The sequence below is a fragment of the Aedes albopictus genome, chromosome 2 (assembly GCF_035046485.1).
Source record: "Aedes albopictus strain Foshan chromosome 2, AalbF5, whole genome shotgun sequence".
NCBI lineage: Eukaryota > Metazoa > Arthropoda > Insecta > Diptera > Culicidae > Aedes > Aedes albopictus.
Genome location: NC_085137.1, coordinates 26,072,918 through 26,097,023, shown reverse-complemented (window position 1 = coordinate 26,097,023; position 24,106 = coordinate 26,072,918). Strand labels below are relative to the sequence as shown.

Below are 24,106 nucleotides of genomic sequence, written 5' to 3'. Positions count from 1 at the left end.
TCCGTTCGAAAACTCGTTATTGCGGTCATATTCAGCGATCACCAGTGAGCTCAAGTGCACGAATTCCTATACCGCCTTGATTTCATCATCGTTGATAGAGATTCGAGGTGGCGGACGCGCTAGATCGTCCATAGATCCCTTTGCCATAATGTGCTCTGTACACCTGACTTCATCGATTATTCAGATGTACGCTTCCGCCATCGTATCAAATTTACGAGCTATCAATACCATCGGTGCAACCATGCAACAATACGGAATATGTGAAAATTGTGTCGCCATGTCACATGTGTTTATACCCGCTCTCCTAATTAAACCCTCTATAAAGTGACATTAACCTTCACGTACCCGACCCCCGTAAACTCATTTTAAAAATTCTGGCATTTCGTCAACTTTCATCCGATTTTTTCTGAGCCGCCCTCAATCGATCATAAATTGGTGAAAGTTTATTACATTCAAGTGGCCATGTAATACCCCTGAACCATTCCGGAGATATTCCGGATTGTACTGAGGTCAGGGGGTGGCGGAGGAATATGTTTCGCCAAATGGCAAAAAGTGATTATTTCTTATGTTATTGTGTTTGAGAGGCCCCGCGAAACCTGTTCCTGGTGTTCCGGAGCGGCCATCTTAGCTATTACATTCATCATTTTTTTTTTTTTTTGTGCCCCATTCTCTCGAAATGATGTAGATTGATACGTTGCACGGCATGTTTTGGTTACAAACCAGAAATGTCCCCGATGACACCGCCGTGGAACATGTGCTAGATGTTCCAGGGTGGCCATACTAATTGATACAGACTTCAGTCTATCGGCCCCGCGGAACCTGTGACGGGGATCCGGATGAGCCAATTTATTCAAATCTGGTTGTCGCAGTTGTGTTTTATTGTTCGCAACAAAAAATTTCGCCGAAAATCGATGGTTCATACAGAAACACAAACGAAATGATCATTTTTAGCCATTTTGGCCACACCCTGCCCCCAACACAATCCGGAATATTTTCGGAATGGTTCCGGATATTGAATGGCCACTAGCCGGGGCCCGTGGCGTAGTTGGTCACACGTTCGCTTCATATGCGGATGGTCATGGGTTTGATTCCCAGCCCCGGCACATGCAATTTTTCGTCAGTCGCTCTTCCCCCGAGAGCGTCTGGCACTGACCCTCTTCTGAGCCCCGTGGCTCAAACGGACCCGGATACCTGGACATCGGCAAACTGCTACTCATAACGGACCCCCAATCGGACTGGAAAGGAACAACGGCCATTCATCATCCTTGTGCTCATCCTTCTACCATGTATAGAGTAGAAAAGTGAAAGCAGCAGAAAGGCAACCAGTTCGATAAAGTAGAATAGAATATACATCTAGGCGCTGCACAAAATGTAAGTGCAGCTGTCAATTGAAATCGCTCACGTAGTGCCCTAGTGGACAATAGAGCTGTAAATTAGGTTAAGTGATTAAGAATAAAAAAAATTGAATGGCCACTTGAGTATGGTAAACTAGCACTAATTTATGATAGATTGAGGTCGACTTCAAAAAAATCGGATGAAAATTGACGAAATGCCAGAATTTTGAAAATGGGTTGTCGGGGGTCAGGTATGAGAAGGTTAATAAACAAACATGACACATTGTATTCACCAGTGCTCTTGAAAACGTGAGTAAGGGTTCAAATCAGCCATTCTGGCAGCCATGTTTGTATTCTCTGATGTATAACCTTAAATAGTTTTGAATGTGTTCAAAGCTGCATTTAAGACATTCATCCCAATGGGCGCATTTTGAACAAATGTCCCCAGTTTCCGCTCATTCTTGCGCTCTCAGCATTTTTACTCAATCATCGCACCGCCAGAGAATACCAATCCAACAAACGAATGAATGAACGTACCTACCGACAGAGAGCGGGCGACGAATTTGTCAATCAGTCAGCAAGTGTGTTTCCCCCGGTGAAGTCGTATCGCACGCTGCATCGCCATTGATAAGCAGGGCAACGTGTTTTTATAGTAGGTTTGGAATGGGAGAAAGCAAACAACAAAGTGCTCTGAACTAGCGCAAGCGCAATATGGTACTTGAACGATTCACAGCCGCTTTGTCGGAACAGGTACGTTTATACCTGCTAGAATCATGGTGACCTTACCGGAATTTTGATTTCTCCCGCAGGAACTTGCGACCTGCTTCATCTACTTGCCGCAGCACCTGTTCCTGTGGCTATTTCTGCTGTCCGAAGCAAGATACTATAGGCGACACCCGATAAGTAAACGACGCAAAAGTACGTCGGAGTTGTTTGCGCTGTCCGCGAAAAGTATCTTGAATACGGTGCTGATAGTGCTGGTCCTGCTGGATGTCGGCCGACCTGCGACGCCTTTCGTGGTGCGAATCTTCGAAGCCCTGTCGTACGTAAGTATACTAACAATGGCATACTGCTTTTTGCAATTATATGACCACGATGTTATGGTGCATGCGGTAAGCGCGCACAAGCACTTACACCGATCTTGTTAACCCGTAACGGTCTGAGTCACCGCATACGGAATAAAACTCTTGCCGTTCAGCTAATAGCCATGTCTAGTTTGTAAAAGTAGACAGAGAACGTCGGAATAGGCCCTGTGGTCGGAGTTATTCCGGTGGGTCACAGTCAGATTTTTATGGAGGTCTGTTTTTAGTATACATCGTGTTTTCCATTACGATACGCAATAAAATTCACTCTATTTCCATTCCATTCCACCATAGAACATTGTTTATCAACCGGAAATAATCTCCGGAGGAATCTGCTACGAGTTAATAAATTTTATCTACAAAACTCTTTTTCATAAGTTCGATAATTTCCTCTGTGTTAGATGAATGAATGAATATCTTTATTATCGAGATTTTCAGCCGGAGGCTGTTTCATTTCCGAAAAAACTCTGTGTTAGATAACGTTTTAGAAATAAATGTAATACATAGGTCTCTCTCCATCGTTAAAATTTTGAGATAAAACAGCACCTATTGCTTTATTAGAAGCATCGGTTGTAAGTAAAAAGGGTTTAGTACTGTCATAGTTAAATCAGAGCTGGTTACTCAAGGTTTCCAAATTTTAGCGCCTCTATACTGGCACGCCTCCATGTAAATGACTTTGTGCCTAATTAAGTATTATTCCTGGGAAATCTCTCCATGAGTTCCAAGAACTATGCTTTCATTTCATGTTTCATTTTTTTTTCTAACTATCGTGGTCCATGCAGGAATTTCTTTTATGAGTTTAGTTAAAATTCTTCTAGAGATTCCGCCGAGAATTCTTTTGGAATGTTTCTGTATTTTTTCTCTCGCATTTATCAAAATGGCTTCGGAGTTTCTGGAAGATATCCTTGAATTATTTCAGCAAGAATTGATCCACAAATTCCTACAGGTTCTTTGGAATGCATTCACATCCATGCATTTCTTTGAAAGTATCAGGAATTTCTCCAGAATTTCCCCCAGAACTATTTCTTGGGTCTTCTGCAGGAGTTTCTGGAAAAAATATTTAACAAATCATCTTGAAACTCCCGGAATCTTCCGATAAATTTTTAAAGCAAATTGTTCAGAAATTTCTCCTACAATTTCTTCAAAAAATGCAATTCCAGAAAAAAATTGAAGAGATCCGAAGATGCTTTCATTACCCAGCCAGCAATTTGGTTGCTATATCGAAATTGCAACTGAAATAGTCACACATATATAGCACCTAAGAAATCGTATTCAATGCACGAAACAGGCATATACATACTAAAGTGGAGGCCATATAGAAACATATATTCGATTACTGCGATTCCATCCAACATAATTTACGATTTCTCGAAAAATGTCTACGATTTCGCCGATTTTATCCGTCTAAATATACGACTATGCATGATCTTATAACGATTGAGAGTGCCAATATACGACTCAAGATTTACATATAAAAAAACAATTGGTGTTCAGTGGGAATCGAACGTAGGTCCTTTGATTGAGAACTGCGCGTTATCTCTATTGGCTATATTGCAAGTTGAAAATAGAGAGTTCAAAGTGCATGGCATGAAACGAATAAAACACAGCATGATACGGTGCGAGACTTGTGGTGGGAGCGTTGTTGTTGTGCATTGAGTGGCACCAAAAGTGGTGCCGTGCAAAACGCCCGAAATTCACATAGTTGTTGGAATCTATACATCACTTATTGTAAGTCATCTGCTAGTATGAAAACCTATATAGTTGGTTGAAATTATTGCCACCATGGTTGGAATGTGTCAACAACAACAAAAAATACAAATTTGTGATAATTTGTATTTTTCTTTCCCCCCCTCATACAAATATGTAAACAAAACCATTTACGATTTCCGAGATTAAGATTCGACTATTAAAAGTGCAGTAACAATCATATGCGACTGTAAAAATGAATATACGATTTCTACGATTTCGTTCTCTGCGTATACGACGCAAGTGTGACGCAAACGATCAATATACAACATTGTTATAGTTGTATACGATTTCACCGATTTTCATCATACCTTTAGCGAGCAAGCTCGATTTAGCAGATCCATATACGATGTGAAGCGACGATTTCCACGATTCAAAGAAACCATATATACGATGCTAGCGAACTTTTGCAGCTTGACACTAAGAATGTATGTTTTTTTTTCACGATTCTATCCGATTCTGTGCGATCCTACCGATAGTATCTCGCACCTTTTATGATCGGAGACGACTATATGAAACAGAATCGAAATTGAAATTTAATTTGGCATGATATGCGATTTTACGCAATCATTGTCAACAAATATACATATTATTATACGATTCTGATTCAATATATGAAAATATACGATTTTTTCCACACAATGATTTACGATTTGTGGTTGGCTGGGTAGCTTCTTTAGGGTTTTCCATTAGAAGTTCAGATTTATTTCAAGAATCTCTTCAGGTTTTACTTAATATATTCAGGAATTCAGAAAAACTTAAAACTGTTACAGGCAGGAGTCTCTCCAGAAAATGTTCAAGAATTGCTTCTGGGAATCTCCAAAGGTATCAACAAGATTTTTTTGGAGGATTCCTTCAGGGATTCTTTTGAGTATTGTTCCAACAAATTTTGGATAAACTTCGAGAAAGAATCCTGGGGGAATATTTGAAATAATTATTGCAGGAACCCATGTAGGTAACCCAGGAGATATTTTTTATGGAACCCTAGGAGCAATTTCTTAAACAAGAACAGTCTATGTCGGTTGACGAAATGAAATAAATAAAATAAATAAATAAATCCGTGAATGTGTTCTATAGGAATCACTGGAAGAACTTCTCAAAAAATTCTTGGAATAATGTGGAGGAATATCAGCAGAATTAACCCCTAGAGAAATATCTGAAAAAATCCGAGGGAATTTATTATGGAATCCCAGGAGGAATTTATTAAGAACTTCCTGGTGGAACTTAATGAGAAACCGTTGGTGGAAGTCCTAGAAAGGTTAATCGGGGAAATCTAGGAAAATTCCTTAAGTAATATTTTAATTAAACTCTTGGAGGAATTCCTAAAAGTAGCATTGGAGTAATCTGTGTACGGATTTCTAGAGGAGTTCTGGCAAAAAAGATCCTGGAGAAACGCCTAGATAAGCTTCTGTAAAGATATCTCAAAAACAGTTTTAGGATGTTTCCAACAGGATTCTTAACGACATTCATAGGAAATATTTCTGTATTAATTCCTTGAAGAATTTGTGGAGAAATTCATAGAGTTATGCTTAGAGGATCGGAGAATATTTCTTTAATATCGGAGAAATTTCTTTAAAAATATATGGATGAATGCTGAAGAAATTCCTGATCTACTCAATTCCTGAATCCCCGAAACTAATGATGCAAGAATCTCTGGAGAAACTACTGCAATATAAATTTCCGGACATATTTCTGCGGCAATTTACATTAGAATCTTTAAAGTATTTCCCGAAATAATCTCTGGTGGACTTCTTATACCTGCAGGTTTATTCATAAACCACGTCGACCAAAGTTTGGCCTTCTCAGACCTCTTCTCCCCCCTTGTAGACTTTTGTCCGTACAAAAAAAAAATAAAAATTTGTATGGAGCGTAGACTTTGGCTAGAGACCCCCCACGGCCCCAAAGAAGTCTACGTGGTATAGTAACAACCCCTGTACGAATTTCTAAAGGAGTCTTTGGAAGATTTTCTTCGGAAGAATTTGCTGACTGATTACGGCTGTTCTTGGTGTATCTTTAGAGTATTTCTTGGCTTTTTAGTCCGAATGTGAGATCAAAAACATCTTATGTTTTCTTACTCCGACATTTCGATTCGTTATTTGATTATCTAGTTTTCCCTCTTTTTTTATCTGGAAAATCATAATTTTAAAAAAAATGATGATCGGGCTTCAAGCTGCTTTCGCTACTGTTTGTCTATTTTTTCAAATGTGTATTTCAAGACCGAAATTTTGGAGTAATTTCTGAAGGAATCCATGGACTCCATGGACATATTTATTAAGGAATCCTAAAAAGAATTTCCGCATGAACCTCCATGAAACTTTACAAGAACTTTTGAAGAAGACTGTCGAATATTCTCCACAGAAATCCTTGCAGCAATTTCTTGAGAAAGTGTGAACTTAAGATTTTCTGAAAAAATCCATGGATGTTTTCCTGAACGAACTCTCGTATGGATTTTTGAAAGAATCTATGGAAGATCTTCCGAGGAAACCCATAAACACTCTTCTAGTGGAATTCTTGGAGAAATTTTAGGAGGATCCTCTTGAGAAAATAATGAGAATATACCAAAAAGAATTTCTAAATCAAACCATGGAAGATGTTTTACAATAATTTTCAAAAGGATTCCATGTAAGATTATCTGAATGGAATTCCTGGAGAATTTCTAAAGAAATTCATACAGCAATTTCGGAAGGAATCCAAGGGAGGCTTTGAGAAAATTCCAAAGGAACCAACGCATTTTGTTAATGAATCCCTGGAAGAGTTGCTGAAGGAGTTCTCAGAGAAATCTCGGAAAACAATCCTGGCTAAGTTTCTTCAAAATTCCCTGGAAGATCTCTGTAGGAATCGCCAGAGGAGTTTCTAAGGAAATAGCTGGAGGATTTTTTCTGAAACCCATAGTGGAATTTCTGAAGATAGGTATCTATGGATTGTTAAAAAAATCCTTCCATAAATTTCTGGACTGGAGGAATCTCTCAAAGAATTTCAAAAGGCATCAGAAAGTAATTCTGAAGCAATCCAAGGAATTATTTTTTTTTTTCAGAATATTCTTTTGAGGAATTTCAGTGAAATATCACCAGTATTTTTCGAAACTGGAAAAAACAATTCCAGGAGTGGAGAGTATTTCCTACTCAAGTAACATACATACAGTAACAAGTAACATACATACAGAAAAGTCATGACGGCGCAGAAGTCACTGTGACTTATTCTAGCAATTAAGTATTTGTTTGTGAAAATTAAGTCACAGTGACAACTGCACAATAAATACCTGCACCGCCGCGACTTTTCCATGACAAGTGTGTTTGAACCTACCTATCTGATTTTCCGTACACAGGTAGTACTAACCGTGTCTACCTGTGTACAAATTGTCATGTGAATTGGCTCAAAAATGACCGAGTTAAAGCAGAAAAACTACCCGTGTAAAAAAAGACCTTAGTATAATCAATGTCCGCACATACCGCAGTGCGAATATAGATTCGGATCACTACTTAGTTGCTGTATGCATGCGCTCAAAACGTTCGACAGTTATCACCACGCGTTGAAGTCGAACGCCGTGGCTCAATATTGATCGAGCAGCTGCGTAACGTAGAAGTGGCTCAAGACTACGCGCAGCAGTTAGCAGTGGCCCTAACAACGGAAGAGCAGCTTGGCGCTGCTACACTTGAAGATGGCTGGAGGTGAGGGACATCCGATCCGCCTAAGTAGTACCTCGGCTACAGCACTAGGCTTCGCGACTCCGAATCACAGAAACGACTGGTACGACGGCGAATTTGATCAGTTGAAAAACGAAATGCAGCATGGGCGAGAATGCTGCAAAACCGTACGAGAGCGAATGAGGCACGTTACAAACAGGCGCGGAACAGGCAGAACTCAGTCTTCCGGATGAAGAAGCGTCAGCAGGAAGAACGAGATCGTGAAGCGATGGAAGAGCTGTACCTCGCTAAGGACACACGAACGTTCTACGAGAAGCTGAACCGCTCGCGCAGAGGCTTTGTGCCACAAGCCGACATGTGCCGAGATAATCACGGGAATATTCTCACGAGCGAGCGTGAGGTGGTCGAGATGTGGCGGCAGCATTACGATGAGCACCTCAATGGCGACGTTGCAAGTACCGAAGGTGGCGTGGTAACAGATCTTGGAGTATGTGCACAGGACGAAAGACTTCCTGCCCCTGACCTCCAAGAGATTGAGGAGGAGGTTGGCCGGTTGAAAAACAACAAAGCCGTTGGAGCAGATCAACTACCAAGCGAGCTTCTAAAATACGGTGGAGAAGCACCGGTGGAGAAGCAGAGGAGGATGTATTACCGGAGGAATGGATGGAAGGTATCGTGTGTCCCATCTACAAAAAGGGCGACAAGTCGGATTGCGGGAACTACCGCGCGATCACACTACTGAGCACTGCCTACAAGATACTCTCTCAAATTTTATGCCGCCTTCTATCACCGTTTGCAAGAGAGTTCGTGGGGCAATATCAGACTGGATTCATGGGAGAACGCGCAACAACGGACCAAATGTTCGCCATCCGCCAGGTGTTGCAGAAATGCCGCGAATACAACGTGCCCACATATTACTTGTTCATCGATTGCAAATGGACTTATCCACCGATGAACCGAATTCATCGCGGTCCGAGAATTTCGACACTAGAGCGGGGCCGTTCCAATCAGAATTTAACGATTCTCATTGGGAATGGCCCCACTCTAGTGTCAAAATTCTCGGACGGCGATGAATTCAGTTTATTGGTGGATAAGTATGATGATGATAAGTATGATACAATCGATCGAGAACAGCTATGGCAGATTATGCACGAATACGGAATCCCGGATAAACTGATACGATTGTTCAAGGCTACGATGGATCGAGTGATGTGCGTTGTTCGAGTATCTGGGACGCTCTCGAGTTCCTTCGAATCTCGCAAAGGGTTTCGGCAAGGTGATAGTCTTTCGTTCTTGCTGTTCAACATTACTTTAGGGAATGTAATAAGAAGAGCGGGGATAAACACGAGTGGGACGTACATCCAACTAAAGAGTGAAGCCAGGTGAATCGGATTAGTCATTAATGTGTCGAAGACAAAGTACATGATGGCAAAGGGCTCCAGGGAGGAATCACCGCGCCCGCCACCCCGAATTCATATCGACGGTGATGAAATCGAGGCGGTTGAAGAATTCGTGTACTTGGGCTCACGGTGACCGCCGACAACGACACCAGCAGAGAAATTCAGAGGCGCATTGTGGCAGGAAATCGTGCTTACTTTGGACTCCGCAGAACTCTACGATCGAACAAAGTTCGCCGTAACACGAAGTTAACCATCTACAAAACGCTGATTAGACCGGTCGTCCTCTATGGGCACGAAACATGGACCCTACGTGCAGAGGACCAACGCGCCCTTGGAGTTTCGAACGGAAGGTGTTGCGTACCATCTACGGCTGAGTGCAGATGGAAGACAAGACTTGGAGAAGGCGAATGAACCACGAGCTGTATCAGCTGCTGAGAATACCAAGCATCGTCCGTACCGCGAAAATCGGGCGGCTACGGTGGACGGGTCACGTAATCAGGATGTTGGATAGCAACCCGACTAAAATGGTTCTCGAGAGTCATCCGACCGGTACAAGATGACGTGGTGTGCAGCGAGCTAGGGTCGACCAAGTGGAGGACGATCTGCGGACCCCACGCAGAGTGCGGAACTGGAGACAAACAGCCATGGACCGAGTGGAATGGAGGCGGCTACTATGTACAGCAGAGGCCACCGCGGTCTTAGCCTGATCGGTAAGGTAAGTATTTATTGACGTTCCCTTGGTGCCGCCATCGGCCGCCATTTGGCCACCAAGATGTTGGAAGCTTTCAACATTTTCCACTGCTTACCCCGCTACCGTGAAGCTGGATGGGTTGACCGTGTTTACATGCAACGATTTGGTCTTGCTGACGTTGTTGGTAGACCTGCCGCTGAAGAACGATTGGCAAGATCATCGAACTTGCTCTGCATATCACAAGGTTACCTAGAAAGAGATAAACCATTTTGCAACTTAAATCATAAAGAAAACTATAACTTCAATAAAGTGGTCATATAATTCCAAACCGCAGTACATCTGCGCGATGCTCTTTATCTCCGTTATCTCCGGTGAGGCGGACGCGCGGTAATTTACGATAACTCAAGTTTCACCTACATTTATTTCTGCTTCTGCTCTTCTCCCTGCAGTTTCTAACGCTGACGCTGCTTCATCTCGGCGAGAAATACAATGTCCGCGACCAGACGTTCCTGTTGTCGTTCTGGTCGCTGGAGCTGTTGGTCAACTGTATTCGCGTCGTCGACCAGCTGACGGTCGGGAGCGTGGTGTATGCGGCGGCTCTGCTCGCCATGGTGCTTCTAATCGTGTACACAACGACGGCGACGGGTGTGGCTGGGGAAGATGCGAGCGTCGACGATCGAGTCGAGCCGAATCTCATTCGATCGATGTGCTTCAGCTGGTTCAGCGAAGTGAGTCGCAATGTTCATCGATCGCAGCTGGAGCAGCTGGGGACGCTGGAGAGTGGGATGATGGGGGAGCGATTGATCAGGGGATTCACAAAGGGCACGGCGATCAAAGGTCAGTACGAGATGGTTTCCGGAAGGGAATCCGAACTGGTGCAGGAGGTGACGATGAGGAGTTTGCTGTGGCCGTTTCGTTGGGATTTGGCTAAGAGTGGAGTAAATCGATTCGTCATGACGCTATTTTTCTTCATATGCCCATTTTTGCTAAGGTAATTGATCAAAAATTAACTTTATAATTAACCTATATCCGCCCATCAGCTTCCTATTTATAAGCCAGTTCTTTCGAAGTTTCGAAGAATAACTTGAGAGTACACAATATTTCAGCATACTGTCTTCGGGGAAATTGTTAAGCACATCCACCATACTTCGTATCTGGGAAACAAATAACTTCATAACTGGCTCACTAGTTGGCTCAAATGTTTACAACCAACCAACCGATCAGGCTAAGGCCGGGGTGGCCTCTGCTGTACATAATAGCCGTCTCCATTCCACTCGATCCATGGCTGTTTGTCTCCAGTTCCGCACTCTGCGTAAGGTCCGCAGCTCGTCCTCCACTTGGTCGATCCACCTAGCTCGCTGCGCTCCACGTCTTCTTGTACCGGTCGGATGACTCTCGAGAACCATTTTAGTCGGGTTGCTATCCGACATCCTGATGACGTGACCCGCCCACCGTAGCCTCCCCATTTTCGCGGTATGGACGATGGTTGGTTCTCTCAGTAGCTGATGCTGCTCGTGGTTCATTCGCCTTCTCCAAGTCCCGTCTTCCATCTGCACTCTGCCGTAGATGGTACGCAACACCTTCTGTCGGGGCTGTTGGGCGTGATTGAAAGTCGTACCGGTTTTGATAGCAAATTCTTTAATATGCGATGTGGTGCTGTTGCTGTTGCTTCAAACTGTAACTTGGTTATGGTTAGTATTTTCTCACTGCGTTACGTATTTTATTAGTACTTACAATTCGGTGAACTTTAGGCTTCTTGCACGCCCTTTTCTAACCTCAATCGAGTACTGAGGACCGACGACCTGAAGTGTTTAATTTTAGTATGGAACATTTTCTTTACAAATTTCTAGTGCTTACTTTTCGTTACCGCATAAACAATGAACGACGGAGCACCTGACTATGAATCGGACTCGAACACTGACTGGGCTATGTGGAATGGTCACTAACTTACTGCGAATCTGAAACCGGACAAACTGAACTTTAAAACCGATCTCTAGAACTTTACAAACGGATGAACCTAACCACTGCACTAGTCGTTCAGTGAAAGCAAAACACTTCAGCGAAAGCAAAAGATAATACTTTTCTGTATACTGGATTAATATAGGAAAACTAATGGACGATTTCTTCAGCAATCGTGATCTTCGCACTTCACCTTTACTGAAAATGTGCTAACTGAGAACCGGAAATAGATATGTGACAGCCGCGACGCTTCGACCGTGGAAAGCGACGCTTCCGAATCGGTTGGTGGCAGGGTTGCCAGCTGGCCATCTTCTGCGTCGACACCTTCCGTTCAAAAACTTCAAGGGCGCGTTGGTCCTCTGCACGTAGGGTGCATGTTTCGTGCCCATAGATGACGACCGGTCTAATCAGCGTTTTGTAGATAGTTAACTTCGTGTTACGGCGAACTCCAAAGTAAGCACGATTTCCTGCCACAATGCGCCTCTGAATTAGTGAATTTCTCTGCTGGTGTCGTTGTCGGCGGTCACCAGTGAGCCCAAGTACACGAATTCTTCAACCGCCTCGATTTCATCACCGTTGATATAATTCGGGGTGGCGGGCGCGGTGATTCCTCCCTGGAGCCCTTTGCCATCATGTACTTTGTCTTCGACACACTAATGACTAATCCGATTCACCTGGCTCACTCTTTAGTCGGATGTACGTTTCCGCCATCGTCTCAAATTTACGAGCAATAATATCAATATCATCAGCGAAACCAAGCAGCTGAATCGTTCCACTCGTGTTAATCCCCGCTCTCCTTATTACACCCACTAACGCAATGTTGAACAGCAAGCACGAAAGACCATCACCTTGCCGTAACCCTCTGCGAGATTCGAAGGGACTCGAGAGTGTCCCTGATACTTGAACTACGCACATCACTCGATCCATCGTAGCCTTGAACAATCGTATCAGTTTATCCGGGAATCCGTATTCGTGCATAATCTGCCATAGCTGTTCTCGATCGATTGTATCATACGCCGATTTGAAATCGATGAACAAGTGATGTGTGGGCACGTTGTATTCGCGGCATTTCTGCAACACCTGGCGGATGGCGAACATCTGGTCCGTTGTAGCGCGTTCACCCATAAATCCAGCCTGATATTGCCCCACGAACTCTCTTGCAATCGGTGATAGACGGCGGCATAAAATTTGAGAGAGTATCTTGTAGGCAGCGCTCAGTAGTGTGATCGCGCGGTAGTTCCCGCAATCCAACTTGTCGCCCTTTTTGTAGATGGGACACACGATACCTTCCATCCATTCCTCCGGTAATACTTCCTCCTCCCAAATCTTGGTAATGACCCAGTGTAGTGCTCTCACTAGTGCTTCTCCATCGTGTTTTAGTAACTCGCTTGGGCGCTGTCCATAAACTACGTAGACTTTTTTCAGCCATCTCAAACGCCCCCCCCCCTCCCACCTCGTAGACTTTTGTTCATACAAAATTTTCGAAATTTGTATGGAGCGTAGACTTTGGTCTGACCCCCCCGTTCCCCCCTTAAAATTCTACGTAGTTTATGGACAGGCCCTTGGTAGTTGATCTGCTCCAGCGGCTTTGTTGTTTTTCAACCAGCCGACCTCCTCCTCAATCTCTTGATGGTCAGGGGCCGGAAGTCTTTCGTCCTGTGCACATACTCCTTGATCTGTTACCACGCCACCTTCGGTAGTTGCAACGTCACCATTGAGGTGCTCAAATGTTAGAGCCGCGGTTAATGAGTCATACTTAAAATGTAAAATAACTAAAAATAAAATGTTTGAAAGCGCATCTAGCATGTAAGTATAACTTACTTGTTTAAAGTCACAGTGGCTTCTGCGCAGCAAAAACGTGTAGAGGGAACCGCTAGAGGGACTACAGGTCGGTAACATGAGTCTTGTACGAGCAAACGGGAGCTCCGCGGCAGATGCTGCTGTCGGCTTTTACGTTACCGTTGAAGTGACGTCTATTCGAGCGTGTAGGCCAACTTGATCGTCTGCCTTGAGTCTTTGCAGGAGAACATCATTATAATTCAAATCCACTATCACACAGACATGTAATATGTATTGCTTTTCAGGAGAATCCCTGGAAGACTTATTGTAATAATTCCCGATGGGATCCCTGAATAAACTTCTGCAGAAACTGCTGGAGGGATTTCTCCATGGAAAATTTTTAGACAACTTCCAAACGTTACGAAAGAAGTTTCGGTCGAAACCCCAATTGTGCATGGGTGGATAAAGTAGTCGAAGTAAAGAAAATTTTATTCTAGAGGACGTTAAGTTTATAAGAGAAAATTTTAGATAATCATTCTTTTATGGTCCGTCACGAAAGGGATAAGGATTCCTGAAGGAATACCTGAATAATTTTCTGAAAAAAAATCCAAGAGTGATTTCTAAAGGAATCCCTGGAAAATTTTCTGAAGGAACTCCTAGTGGAAGAATTCTTGTAGAAATCCTTGGAGGAATTCCTGAATCGGTTCCTAGTGGAATCGCTAGAGGAACGCCGGCAAGATCTTCTGGACCAATCCTGGCGGAATTGCGGGAGGAATTTCTGGAGGAATCTTTGGAGGAATTCATGGAGGAAGCCCTGGAGGAACCCTTGGAGAAATTTCTGAAGAAATCTGTTCAGGAATTCCTGGAGGGGGGAAATTCCTAGGGGAATTTCTGAAGACATTTCTGGAGGAATTCAGGAAGCAATTTATTGAGTAATCCCTGAAGGACATTCTAGAGGAATCCCTGTAGCAATTGCTGGAGGAATCTCATGAGGGAATCATGAGGAGCTTACGGACAAAATCCTGGCGAATTCCCCGGAGGAATTCCTTGAAGAAAACCCTCAAGGAACTCCTGGAGGAATTCCTGAAGGAAATCTTGGAGCAAGCCCTAGAGCAATTTCTGGAATACCTAGAGGAAATCCTGGAGGAATCCCTGGATAAATTGCTGGAAGAAATTTTAGACAATCCCTAGATAAAATCTGGGAGGAATCCTTAGGGAAATTTCTAAAGAAATTACTTCAGACAACTCCTTGAGGATTTTTTCTAGAAAAATTCTTGGAGGAAGTCCTCTATAAATTCCTGGGGGAATCCCTGGAAGTATACCTGGACAAATTCCTGGGAATTCCAGATAGAATGCATGAAGCAATTCCTGGAGAAATGTTTGGAGGAATTTCTGGAGGAACTCCTGGAGGAATTTCTGGAAAAATGCCTGAAAAGACTTCATAGAGAACTCCCAAGAAGAGTCGCTGGAGGGATCCCAGGCGTAATCCCTGTGGGAAGCTATGGAGGAATACCCGAGGGAGAAATTCCTGGATAAATTGCTGGAGGAATCCCTGGAAATATTCCTGGAGAAATTCTTTGAACAATTTCTGATGAAATCCCAGGAGGATTTCTGGAGAAAGTGATGTAGAAATGTCTGAGGGAATTCTTTGAGAAATTTCTGCATCAATTCCTGGAGGAAAGCCTGGAAGAATTATTAGAAAAAATCCTGAGGTAATTTCTGGCGAAATTTTTGGAGGAATTCCAGAAGGAATGCCTGGATGAAATCATGGAGGAATGCCTGAAGGAATTCCTTGAAAAATTCTGAGTGGAATTCCTGGTGGAATCCCTGAAAAAAAAATCCCAGAGGAATTCCTAGAAGAATCTCTTGAGGAATTCCTGGATGAATTTGTGAAGAAATTCCAGTAGGAATTCCAATGGGATTCCCAGGAAGAGTTCCTCAAGAAATCCTGGGAAGTACTTATGAAATCACAACCTGAACTATTATACCTTAGAAGAGGAACTCCAGGAGGAATCCCTGCAGCAGAAACCGCAGAAGGAATCCAGAAAGCAATTCCAGGAGGAATACTTAAGGGAATCCCTAAACAACTTCGGGAGGAGGTTCTGGATTAATTCCTGGAGGGGTTCTTCAGGAGGGGTTCTTAAAGAATTCCCAAAAAGAGTTCCTGGAGGGATCCTTGGAGGAACTTTCAAAATAATGCCTGGGGAAGTTCCTGATAGAATCTTAGGTGGAAGCTTTCATTACGAATTACTGGAAGAAGTTTTGTAGGAATTCCTGGAAAAAAAAATTGAAGAAATCCATGGCCGCAGTAATTTGTGTACAAATTATTTAAACATTCTTTGGATGCACCGTTAACTATATTTTATACAAAATGTTAAGGAAATTCTTGATTAAGTTTTGAATAATCTCTGGTAAAATTTTCTGAAAGAATTCCTGGAAGAAATTCTACAGAAATAATTCGAATAATTTCAGATGCAATTATTGCCTCAATCTCCAACAAAAATTTTGAAGATGGAGAAATCTCTAAAAAAATTTCTGAAGGAATACCTGCAAAAATATCTTAAAGTAATTCTTTTGTGAATCATTGGAGAAATTCATTGAAGAAAATACTCGAAAAAAGCATTGGAACAACTAGTGGAGGAAGCTCTCAAAATATCCCAGCAGAAATTCCCGGACGACAGGCTTATACAATCCCTACTGAATTACTGAAATTGGAGGGAATCGTCGATGCTTCCTTGCAGAATTATATGTAAAAATTTCTTAAGGAATCGAGGGAAGAACTCCTGAATCATTGACACCCAAGATGTCCATGGAGAAATTTACGAAGGAAAGTTTTCTGGAGAAGCCCTTTGAGGAATTCTTGAAGAAATCCCTGGAGAAATAAAAAAAAATACCTGGAGCTATGAATATTTTTGTGAAACTCTGGTAATTTTTAGTAAGCATGAAAAAAGAAAATTATGGCGGTCAACCCCACTTAAGCTACGCCCATGCAAATTGATTTAAACATACAAGGCCTCTCGCAGGGATTTTTCAATGAAAATACGGTGCAATCCCTCCCTAAAATTCTCAATGGATTTCTCATAGGATTCCTACCATCTTGGTTTCATCATGTAATTTCCCTAGAGAATACAGCAGGATTTTTTTCCTCCCGATATTCCAATCAGGATTCCCCATGGAATTACTTCAAGTAATCTTCTAAGGATTATCCTAGAATTCTATCAGGGATTCCTTCATGTATTTCTCCCGGGATTCCATTCGAAAATCTTTCCGGGACACTTCTATTAGTTCTTTCTGAGATTATTCAAAACTTAATCAAGAATTTCCTTAACATTTTGTATAAAATATAGTTAACGGTGCATCCAAAGAATGTTTAAATAATTTGTACACAAATTACTGCGGCCATGGATTTCTTCAATTTTTTTTCCAGGAATTCCTACAAAACTTCTTCCAGTAATTCGTAATGAAAGCTTCCACCTAAGATTCCTTTAAGTATTTCTACTTTCTAGGTTTAATCACCGCATGACTTTATGATAATTGAATTTTATTTGGCCTTTCTCGGTGAACTTAATACTACTCGAAGTAGGAGGGAGTAACGAAAGTAATAAAAGAAACGGTGGATAGAATCGTATGTGAGTGACGAAAGAAATTTAATATAACTTGAAAATTATTAGAGGGCCATAATTGAACACCACAATCACAACGACGACCCCTTTGCCTAATGGACTGGTTTTGACCAGCTAGGTACTAGTAGTTTGATGATGACTACTAGCCCTAGACATGGGAAATTCATAATAGAATTCCTCCTGGACTGCCTCCCGGAGATTCTCCCGACAGAGAGTTCTCTAAGTTCTTCCAGAAATTCCTGCTTTGATTTCTCCAGAGCTTTATTTAAGGATTCTTATAGGAATTTCTTTTTTGAATACAGCTGGTAATCCTTCAGGAATTTGTACAAGAATTTCTTAAGGAATTTTCGCTGAGATTTCGTTAGCATTATCTTCAGAAATCACAATTTCAATCACTACTCTTGAGAGCCTTCCAGGAATTCCTTTACGTTTCCCTGCAGGTATTGTATGAGAAGCCCAGGAAAAAAACCTATCGGATTCTCACCAGAAATGTATGAAGAAATTCCAATGGCAATTTTGGAGCAACCCCAGCAGGAGTTCCTAGAAAAATCTTTTTAGGGTTCCCAGTAGAAACGCTAAATTTCTGGAGCAAGTACAGCAAAAGTCGTTGGAGGAATTCCAGCACGAATTTTTAGAGGTAATCCCAGGAAAATTTGTGGAATAATGCTTGAAGAATTTCCTGGATGAATTTCAAGAAGAATTCCACAGGAGGAATATCTGGAGGAACCTCAGCAGGTATTTTTTTTTTAAATTCCAAGAGTAATTTTTGGATGAATAGTCTGTATAGAAATTTCTCTTATAATTCCCCCAAGTATTCTTTTTAGATTTATTTCAATATCAGCCGAAAATCCTTGAATGATTTATACTTGTATGATTTATACTTGTAAAACTTGTGATCAACTAGAAGGCACAGAATGTTGCTAATTGTCGAATTGAGAGATGATTTTGAAAAAAAAAAAAACGCGTTCTGGTGGGATTCGAACCCAGGACTCCGTATTCACTAGACCGGCGCTTTAACCAACTAAGCCACAGAACAGTTTGCTGCGGAATAGATAGCCAAACTGAACCCGAGCCAACACACCGGCGTTTGTGCCCATTAACTACATACAAGTGAGAGTGAATTGTTTATAGAAACCGACACTTACTCTCGCTCTCCGGTCTAGCGAATACGGAGTCAAGGGTTCGAATGCCACCAGAACGCGATTTTTTCACAAATTCATTTCTCAACTTCCCAATTAGCATCATTCTGTGCCTTCTAATTAATTACAAGTTATTTCGTATGTTTCAGTCATATGTAACAGCACATCTGGTAAATGCTTGTAAAAGGGCAATATATATCATTGCCTTCTAGGATTCCTTCAGGAATTCTTCCTGGAATTTCTCAAGCATTTTTAGCTAGAATTTATTCAGTAATTGCTTGTGGGAATCCTCCAAGAATTCCTAGAGGACTTTCAGCGGCAATTGCATAAGAAATCTCAGCAAGACTTCGTTGTGGATTTCACCAAAAAATTCTGAATTAACTGCAGCTGCATTCCTGGTTAAATCCCAGCAAGAATTTTTAGAGGATTTACTTCGTCGACGATAGAATTAAAAGTTATAGCATATTCTCAGAGGAGAGTCAGTATCATCTATCGTCGATTGGTGCCGGCTTGACGAAAAGTTGTTGCTGCGGCTGAGAATTGAGTCCATGGGTTTTTGACCCCATCTTCGACACTACAGGTAAACGAAATTGTGCATTACCTAAATTCGTCGTTTTCATCCACTTCTTCCATTTGAACCGAATACCTTATTTCGTGAACTTGTTGTTAACAATGATTGTTGTAAAGATTTTCTGCCGGAAAGTTGATTTTGAACGAGTTTACTGCACCTAGTCCAGCGCCAATTCCCGGCACCATTGTCGAACTTCCAGCAAAATCAAATGGGAAATCACTTCGGCACCCATTTTGTGCTGACGAAGTGCACTCGTCTGCTTGTAATAGTTGTTTTGAGAACTTCTGCGGCTTCTGAGTAAACGTGTAGATCATTGACGGTGGATCCCGAAATGTTACGGGAGATGATTACCTACGGAAGTGCGTTTGGAAAATCTGCGGAAAGTGATATTTTGATTTATTTTGTTGTGAGGTGCCGGGAATTGACGAGGGTTCTCAAGAAGTTCGAAACTCTACATAGCAAACGTGTCATTCTCGATATCACGTAGTTATGCCATTTTTTGAAATTTATAATTAGTTTTACATCGAAACTAATCAGCTTAATAGTTATAATTCGATACGATACAGCATTGTATAGTTTACATAAAATAGCAATGAAACACCACATTCCCGAAAAAGTAATAACGATTCCAAAAAATCTTTTATTTCAGGCAAATTCTTCGTAATGATCGTCAGACAACCCCATCCGAGTCCCACTTTTACGTGATCAGCATTTTCTTTGTATCCTTGATCATTGCCGCTCTCAATGGGCAGTACCTGTACGACACGCAGAAGATCGGATTGAAAATCAAATCAATCCTCATGATCCTGATCTACGATAAGCTGCTCAGGTTGAAGAATCCCAACGGTACGGACATAACACTGCTGACGTTAGACTCGACTAGATTCATCGACTTGCTGCCGAACCTTCATCTGCTATGGTCAGGGCTGCTCATTATCGTCATCTCCATAATTGGTCTGGTGGCCATCTTGGGCAAATCTGCATGGATCGGTGTAGCGGTGATGATCGCCACCATCTACTTCACAAAGCTGATCACCGACAAATTGCAGGTGCTTCAGAGGGAGCACATGAACCGTAAAGATCCTCGTATCTCCAGTACCAATGAGGCAATCGGAATGATTAAGCAAATTAAGTTGTTCTGCTGGGAGGAATTCGTCGAAAGACGAGTACTGAAGCATCGCAGGAAGGAGTTACAGATTCTCAAGAAAATTATCTACTGGGATGCTCCTAAATATTTGCTCGGTGTCATATCACCGTTTCTGGTATCGCTTGTCACGTTTGGATTGATGATCATGATCGGCGATTCAAGACTTCTTACCCTGGAAGCAGTATTCGTCTCCATTGCCCTGTTCAACATCCTGAAATACCCGTTGTCAATGCTTCCCGTATTGTCTTCAACGTGGACGGCCACTCAAGCATCCATCGGGAGGATCAACGAATTTCTTAAGGCCGAAGAGATTCCATCGCTGCCAAGAATGAACCATAGGCAAAAATCAACTGAACGATCACGACAAATTTCCGAAACTTTTGAAGACGTGCTAGTTGCCTGTCGCAAAACACTGGATCCACCGATAGTTTCAATACAAAATTTGAGTGTTCACCGCGAAGGAAAAGTAATGTTGGAACAGGTTGGCCTACGAGTTCAGGAAGGATCGTTTGTCGTTTTGACGGGTCCTGTTGGGTGTGGAAAATCCACACTGCTTTCCGCAATTCTTGGCGAATTAGAACCTACTGATGGTACGGTCAATGTAACGGGACGAATAGCATACGTTTCGCAAGAGCCGTGGGTCTTGAATCGATCGATCAAGAATAACATTCTTTTTGGAGAACTACTCGATCAATCATTCTACGAAGAAGTCGTTCATGCTTGTGCTCTTCGTGCCGATATGGACTCATTTCCCAGCAAAGACGAAACAATCGTAGGCGAAAAAGGAGCTACTGTTTCCGGTGGTCAGAAGCAAAGAATCGCCCTGGCAAGAGCCGTCTATCAGAATACAGAACTTTATCTCCTGGACGATCCTCTCAGTTCAGTTGATGGGGAAGTTTCTCACCAAATCTATTCCAATGTGTTCGGAAGAGAAGGTTTGCTCAAACAAAAAACAGTCATAATGGTAACGCAAGATCACGCTCATTTCAAGGATGCAGATTTGATTGTCATGATGGAAAGCGGGCGAATAGCTGAACGACATACGTATCAAACGTTTAACAATACATACCATGATGTGCAAAGCATAGTCAGTGATCACCCCAAAAACGAAGAACTTTTGAGTCCACACAAAGCCGAGGGCCATCAACCGGAAAATTCGCACGTTTCAAGAGATACCACGCAAAAGGTATCACCAAAGATTTACCTAAAGTATCTCACCATGTTAGGTATAGTTCCTGCAGTGTTAATCGTGATACTCAACGTAGCAAACCCAGTCTGTGATATACTTTCCACCTTTTGGTTGGCCAAATGGTCCCTCATCAATCATCAATCAGCGACTACCGAAGATCACCAATACCTCGTGGGCTATGCGCTCTTTATCTTGGGACTGATCATTCTTTTAGTATCAAACAGTACCGCCATTACGATCAGAGGAATCTCGGTTGCAAGAAAAACACACAACAAACTTCTGCACAACACTGTCCATCAGCAGATGAGCTTCTTCGAAATCCGTAGCTCCGGTCAAATTATGAATCGCTTTTCCAACGATCTGGATGTCGTTGACTCCAAAATATCGCTCCATCTGCGAGACTTCCTCACAAACCTCACCAGCGTCATCGCCATCCTCCTTCTGTTCTGTTTCGACACATCATTTTATATCGTGATCGTTCTCGCTGTGATCGTGATTACTTACTGTCGCCTCTTGTTCTATCACCTGAAGACGTCTCGACACCTCAAACGCATGGAAGCTCGCAGCAAGGCCCCGATCATTTTGCACTTCAACGAGTCCCGCGAAGGCCGCTCAACGATCCGAGCTTTCCGTCGTGAGAATCAATTCCTCAGCGAATTCATCAACGTTCTCGATCGTCACCAGCACTACTCCTATCTGTACTTGGCATCAAGCCGGTGGTTGGGCATCCGCTTGGAGATCATCGGCGCGATCATCATCTACTTTGTAGCGATGTTGGCCGTCCACAACCAGGATACGATCGGTGTCTCCAACGTGGGCGTGTGCATTAGCTACGCCCTTCGTCTGATCCCGCTGCTCAACGCTTTGGTAAGAATGACCGCCTTGCTAGAGGAAAATGCCACTTCCTTGGAGAGGATCGACCACTACTTGAAGGAACCGAATGAATACTCAGTGGTTCAACGAGATGGTAACCCTTGTCCTCCAGATTGGCCCAACCAAGGAACGATAGCATTTGACAACTTCGGTATGGAGTATGGCGAACAGAACGTTGCCTTGAAAGACATTACGCTGAGAATCAACTCACAGGAAAAGATCGGTATCACCGGCAGGACCGGAGCTGGAAAGACCAGTCTCATCAGTGCCCTTTTCCGACTGTATCCTTCGAACACGAAGGGAACGATCACGATCGATGGCATCAACATCGATCATATTCCACTGCGGAAACTCAGACGAAGCCTAACGATCATCCCTCAAAGCCCGTTGCTATTTTCCGGTACAATCCGGGAAAACCTCGATCCCTGTATGGAACAATCGGACGATGCCAGCCTGTGGCGAGCGTTGGATCGCTGCAACCTGAAGCACCTGGTTGCATCACTCCCCAATCAGCTGGACACCCCAATCGACGAACGCGGATCGAATCTTTCCGTCGGGCAGAAGCAGCTGCTCTGTCTGGTGCGAGGAATACTGCGGAGCTCGAAGATCGTCATTCTGGATGAAGCAACCTCGACTATGGATGCGGAGACGGAGAAAATCATTCAGCGCGTGTTTTTCAGTGCCTTCCGGGACTGTACGGTTCTGATGATCGCCCACCGGACGAACACCCTCCAACAGGTGGATCGAGTGCTGTGCATGCGGCAAGGAATGGTCGTCAAGTTCGATCGGCCGAACAGTTTCGACGAACGAGATCTGATGGATCTATGATAGAGTTGTACTTATTAGATATGCCAAGTTTATGATATTATCGGTTGTGTGATTGCCTAAGTCATAACGGTATAAGATATTTTATATGGATAGGATTAACGTGCCATCTTATTTAGAATCTTTATTTTTATAATGTAACGCCACTTAACACTCACGTGAATACTAATACATATATAACATTCTCATGATATCAAAACCGCCTAGAAATATAATAAAACATAATTAAAAAAATATATATATTTAAATAAAACGACTTGTTTAACCTTAACATACCCGACCCCCAACATCTCATTTTCAAAATGCTGGCATTTCGTCAATTTTCATCCAACTTTTTTGAAGTCGCCCTAAATCGACCATAAATTAGTGCAGGTGTATTACACCCAAGTGGTCATGCAATATCCGGAACCATTCCGGAGATATTCCGGATTATACTGGGGTCAGGAAGGGTGCCGAAATGGATAAAAAATATTATTTCGTGTGATATTGTGTTTGAACCATCGATTTTCAGTGGAATTTTCTTTGCGAATAATAAAACACAACTGCGATAAGCAGATTTGAATAAGTTCGCCCATCCGGATCACCGTGACAGGTTCCGCGGGGGCCTCATTGGGGTAACTTCTGATTTTCATCCAAAACATGTCGTGCGACATATCAAACTTCATGATTTCGAATGACTGAGTCAGAAACGATACCCTGAAGTCTGTATCAACTAATATGGCCACCCCGAAACATCTAGCATAGGATCCACGGGGGTGACATTTCTGGTTTGCAACTAAAACTTGCTGTGCGACTTATTAAACTTCATGATTTCAGGAGAATGGGGCTGAAAAAATTGACTGAAGTATGAAGCAACTGATATGGCCGCTCCGGAACAACTGAAACAGGTTCCGCAAGGGCCTCTCAAACACAATAACACACGAAATAATCACTTTTGGTCATTTGGCAAAACAGACAACTCCCCCACCCCATGACCCCAGTACAATCCAGAATATCTCCGGAATGCTTCCGGATAGTTCATGACCACTTGAGTGTAATAAACTTGCACCAATTTATGATCGATTAAGGGTGACTTCAAAAAATCGGATGAAAATTGACGAAATG

General features: G+C 42.6%; 1 protein-coding gene across 1 annotated transcript; it reads left to right on the top strand.

Moving 5' to 3' along the window:
• Window positions 1–1,914: 1,914 nt before the first annotated feature.
• On the top strand, window positions 1,915–23,223 carry LOC109429725 (multidrug resistance-associated protein 1-like). The gene is made up of 4 exons (XM_029864156.2): window positions 1,915–2,084; window positions 2,144–2,380; window positions 10,347–10,888; window positions 19,618–23,223. Exons 1-4 carry the CDS (start codon window positions 2,046–2,048, stop codon window positions 23,003–23,005), a joined length of 4,206 nt encoding a protein of 1,401 aa, XP_029720016.1. The 5' UTR covers window positions 1,915–2,045; the 3' UTR covers window positions 23,006–23,223.
• The last annotated feature ends 883 nt before the right edge of the window (window positions 23,224–24,106 follow it).

Bases quoted from the DNA above. Each gene is read 5' to 3' on its own strand.
- LOC109429725 (XM_029864156.2), top strand. From the start codon at position 2,046: ATGGTACTTGAACGATTCACAGCCGCTTTGTCGGAACAG. The intron at 2,085-2,143 runs GTACGTTTATAC...TTTCTCCCGCAG, and splicing joins CAGCCGCTTTGTCGGAACAG to GAACTTGCGACCTGCTTCAT. The intron at 2,381-10,346 runs GTAAGTATACTA...TTCTCCCTGCAG, and splicing joins TCTTCGAAGCCCTGTCGTAC to TTTCTAACGCTGACGCTGCT.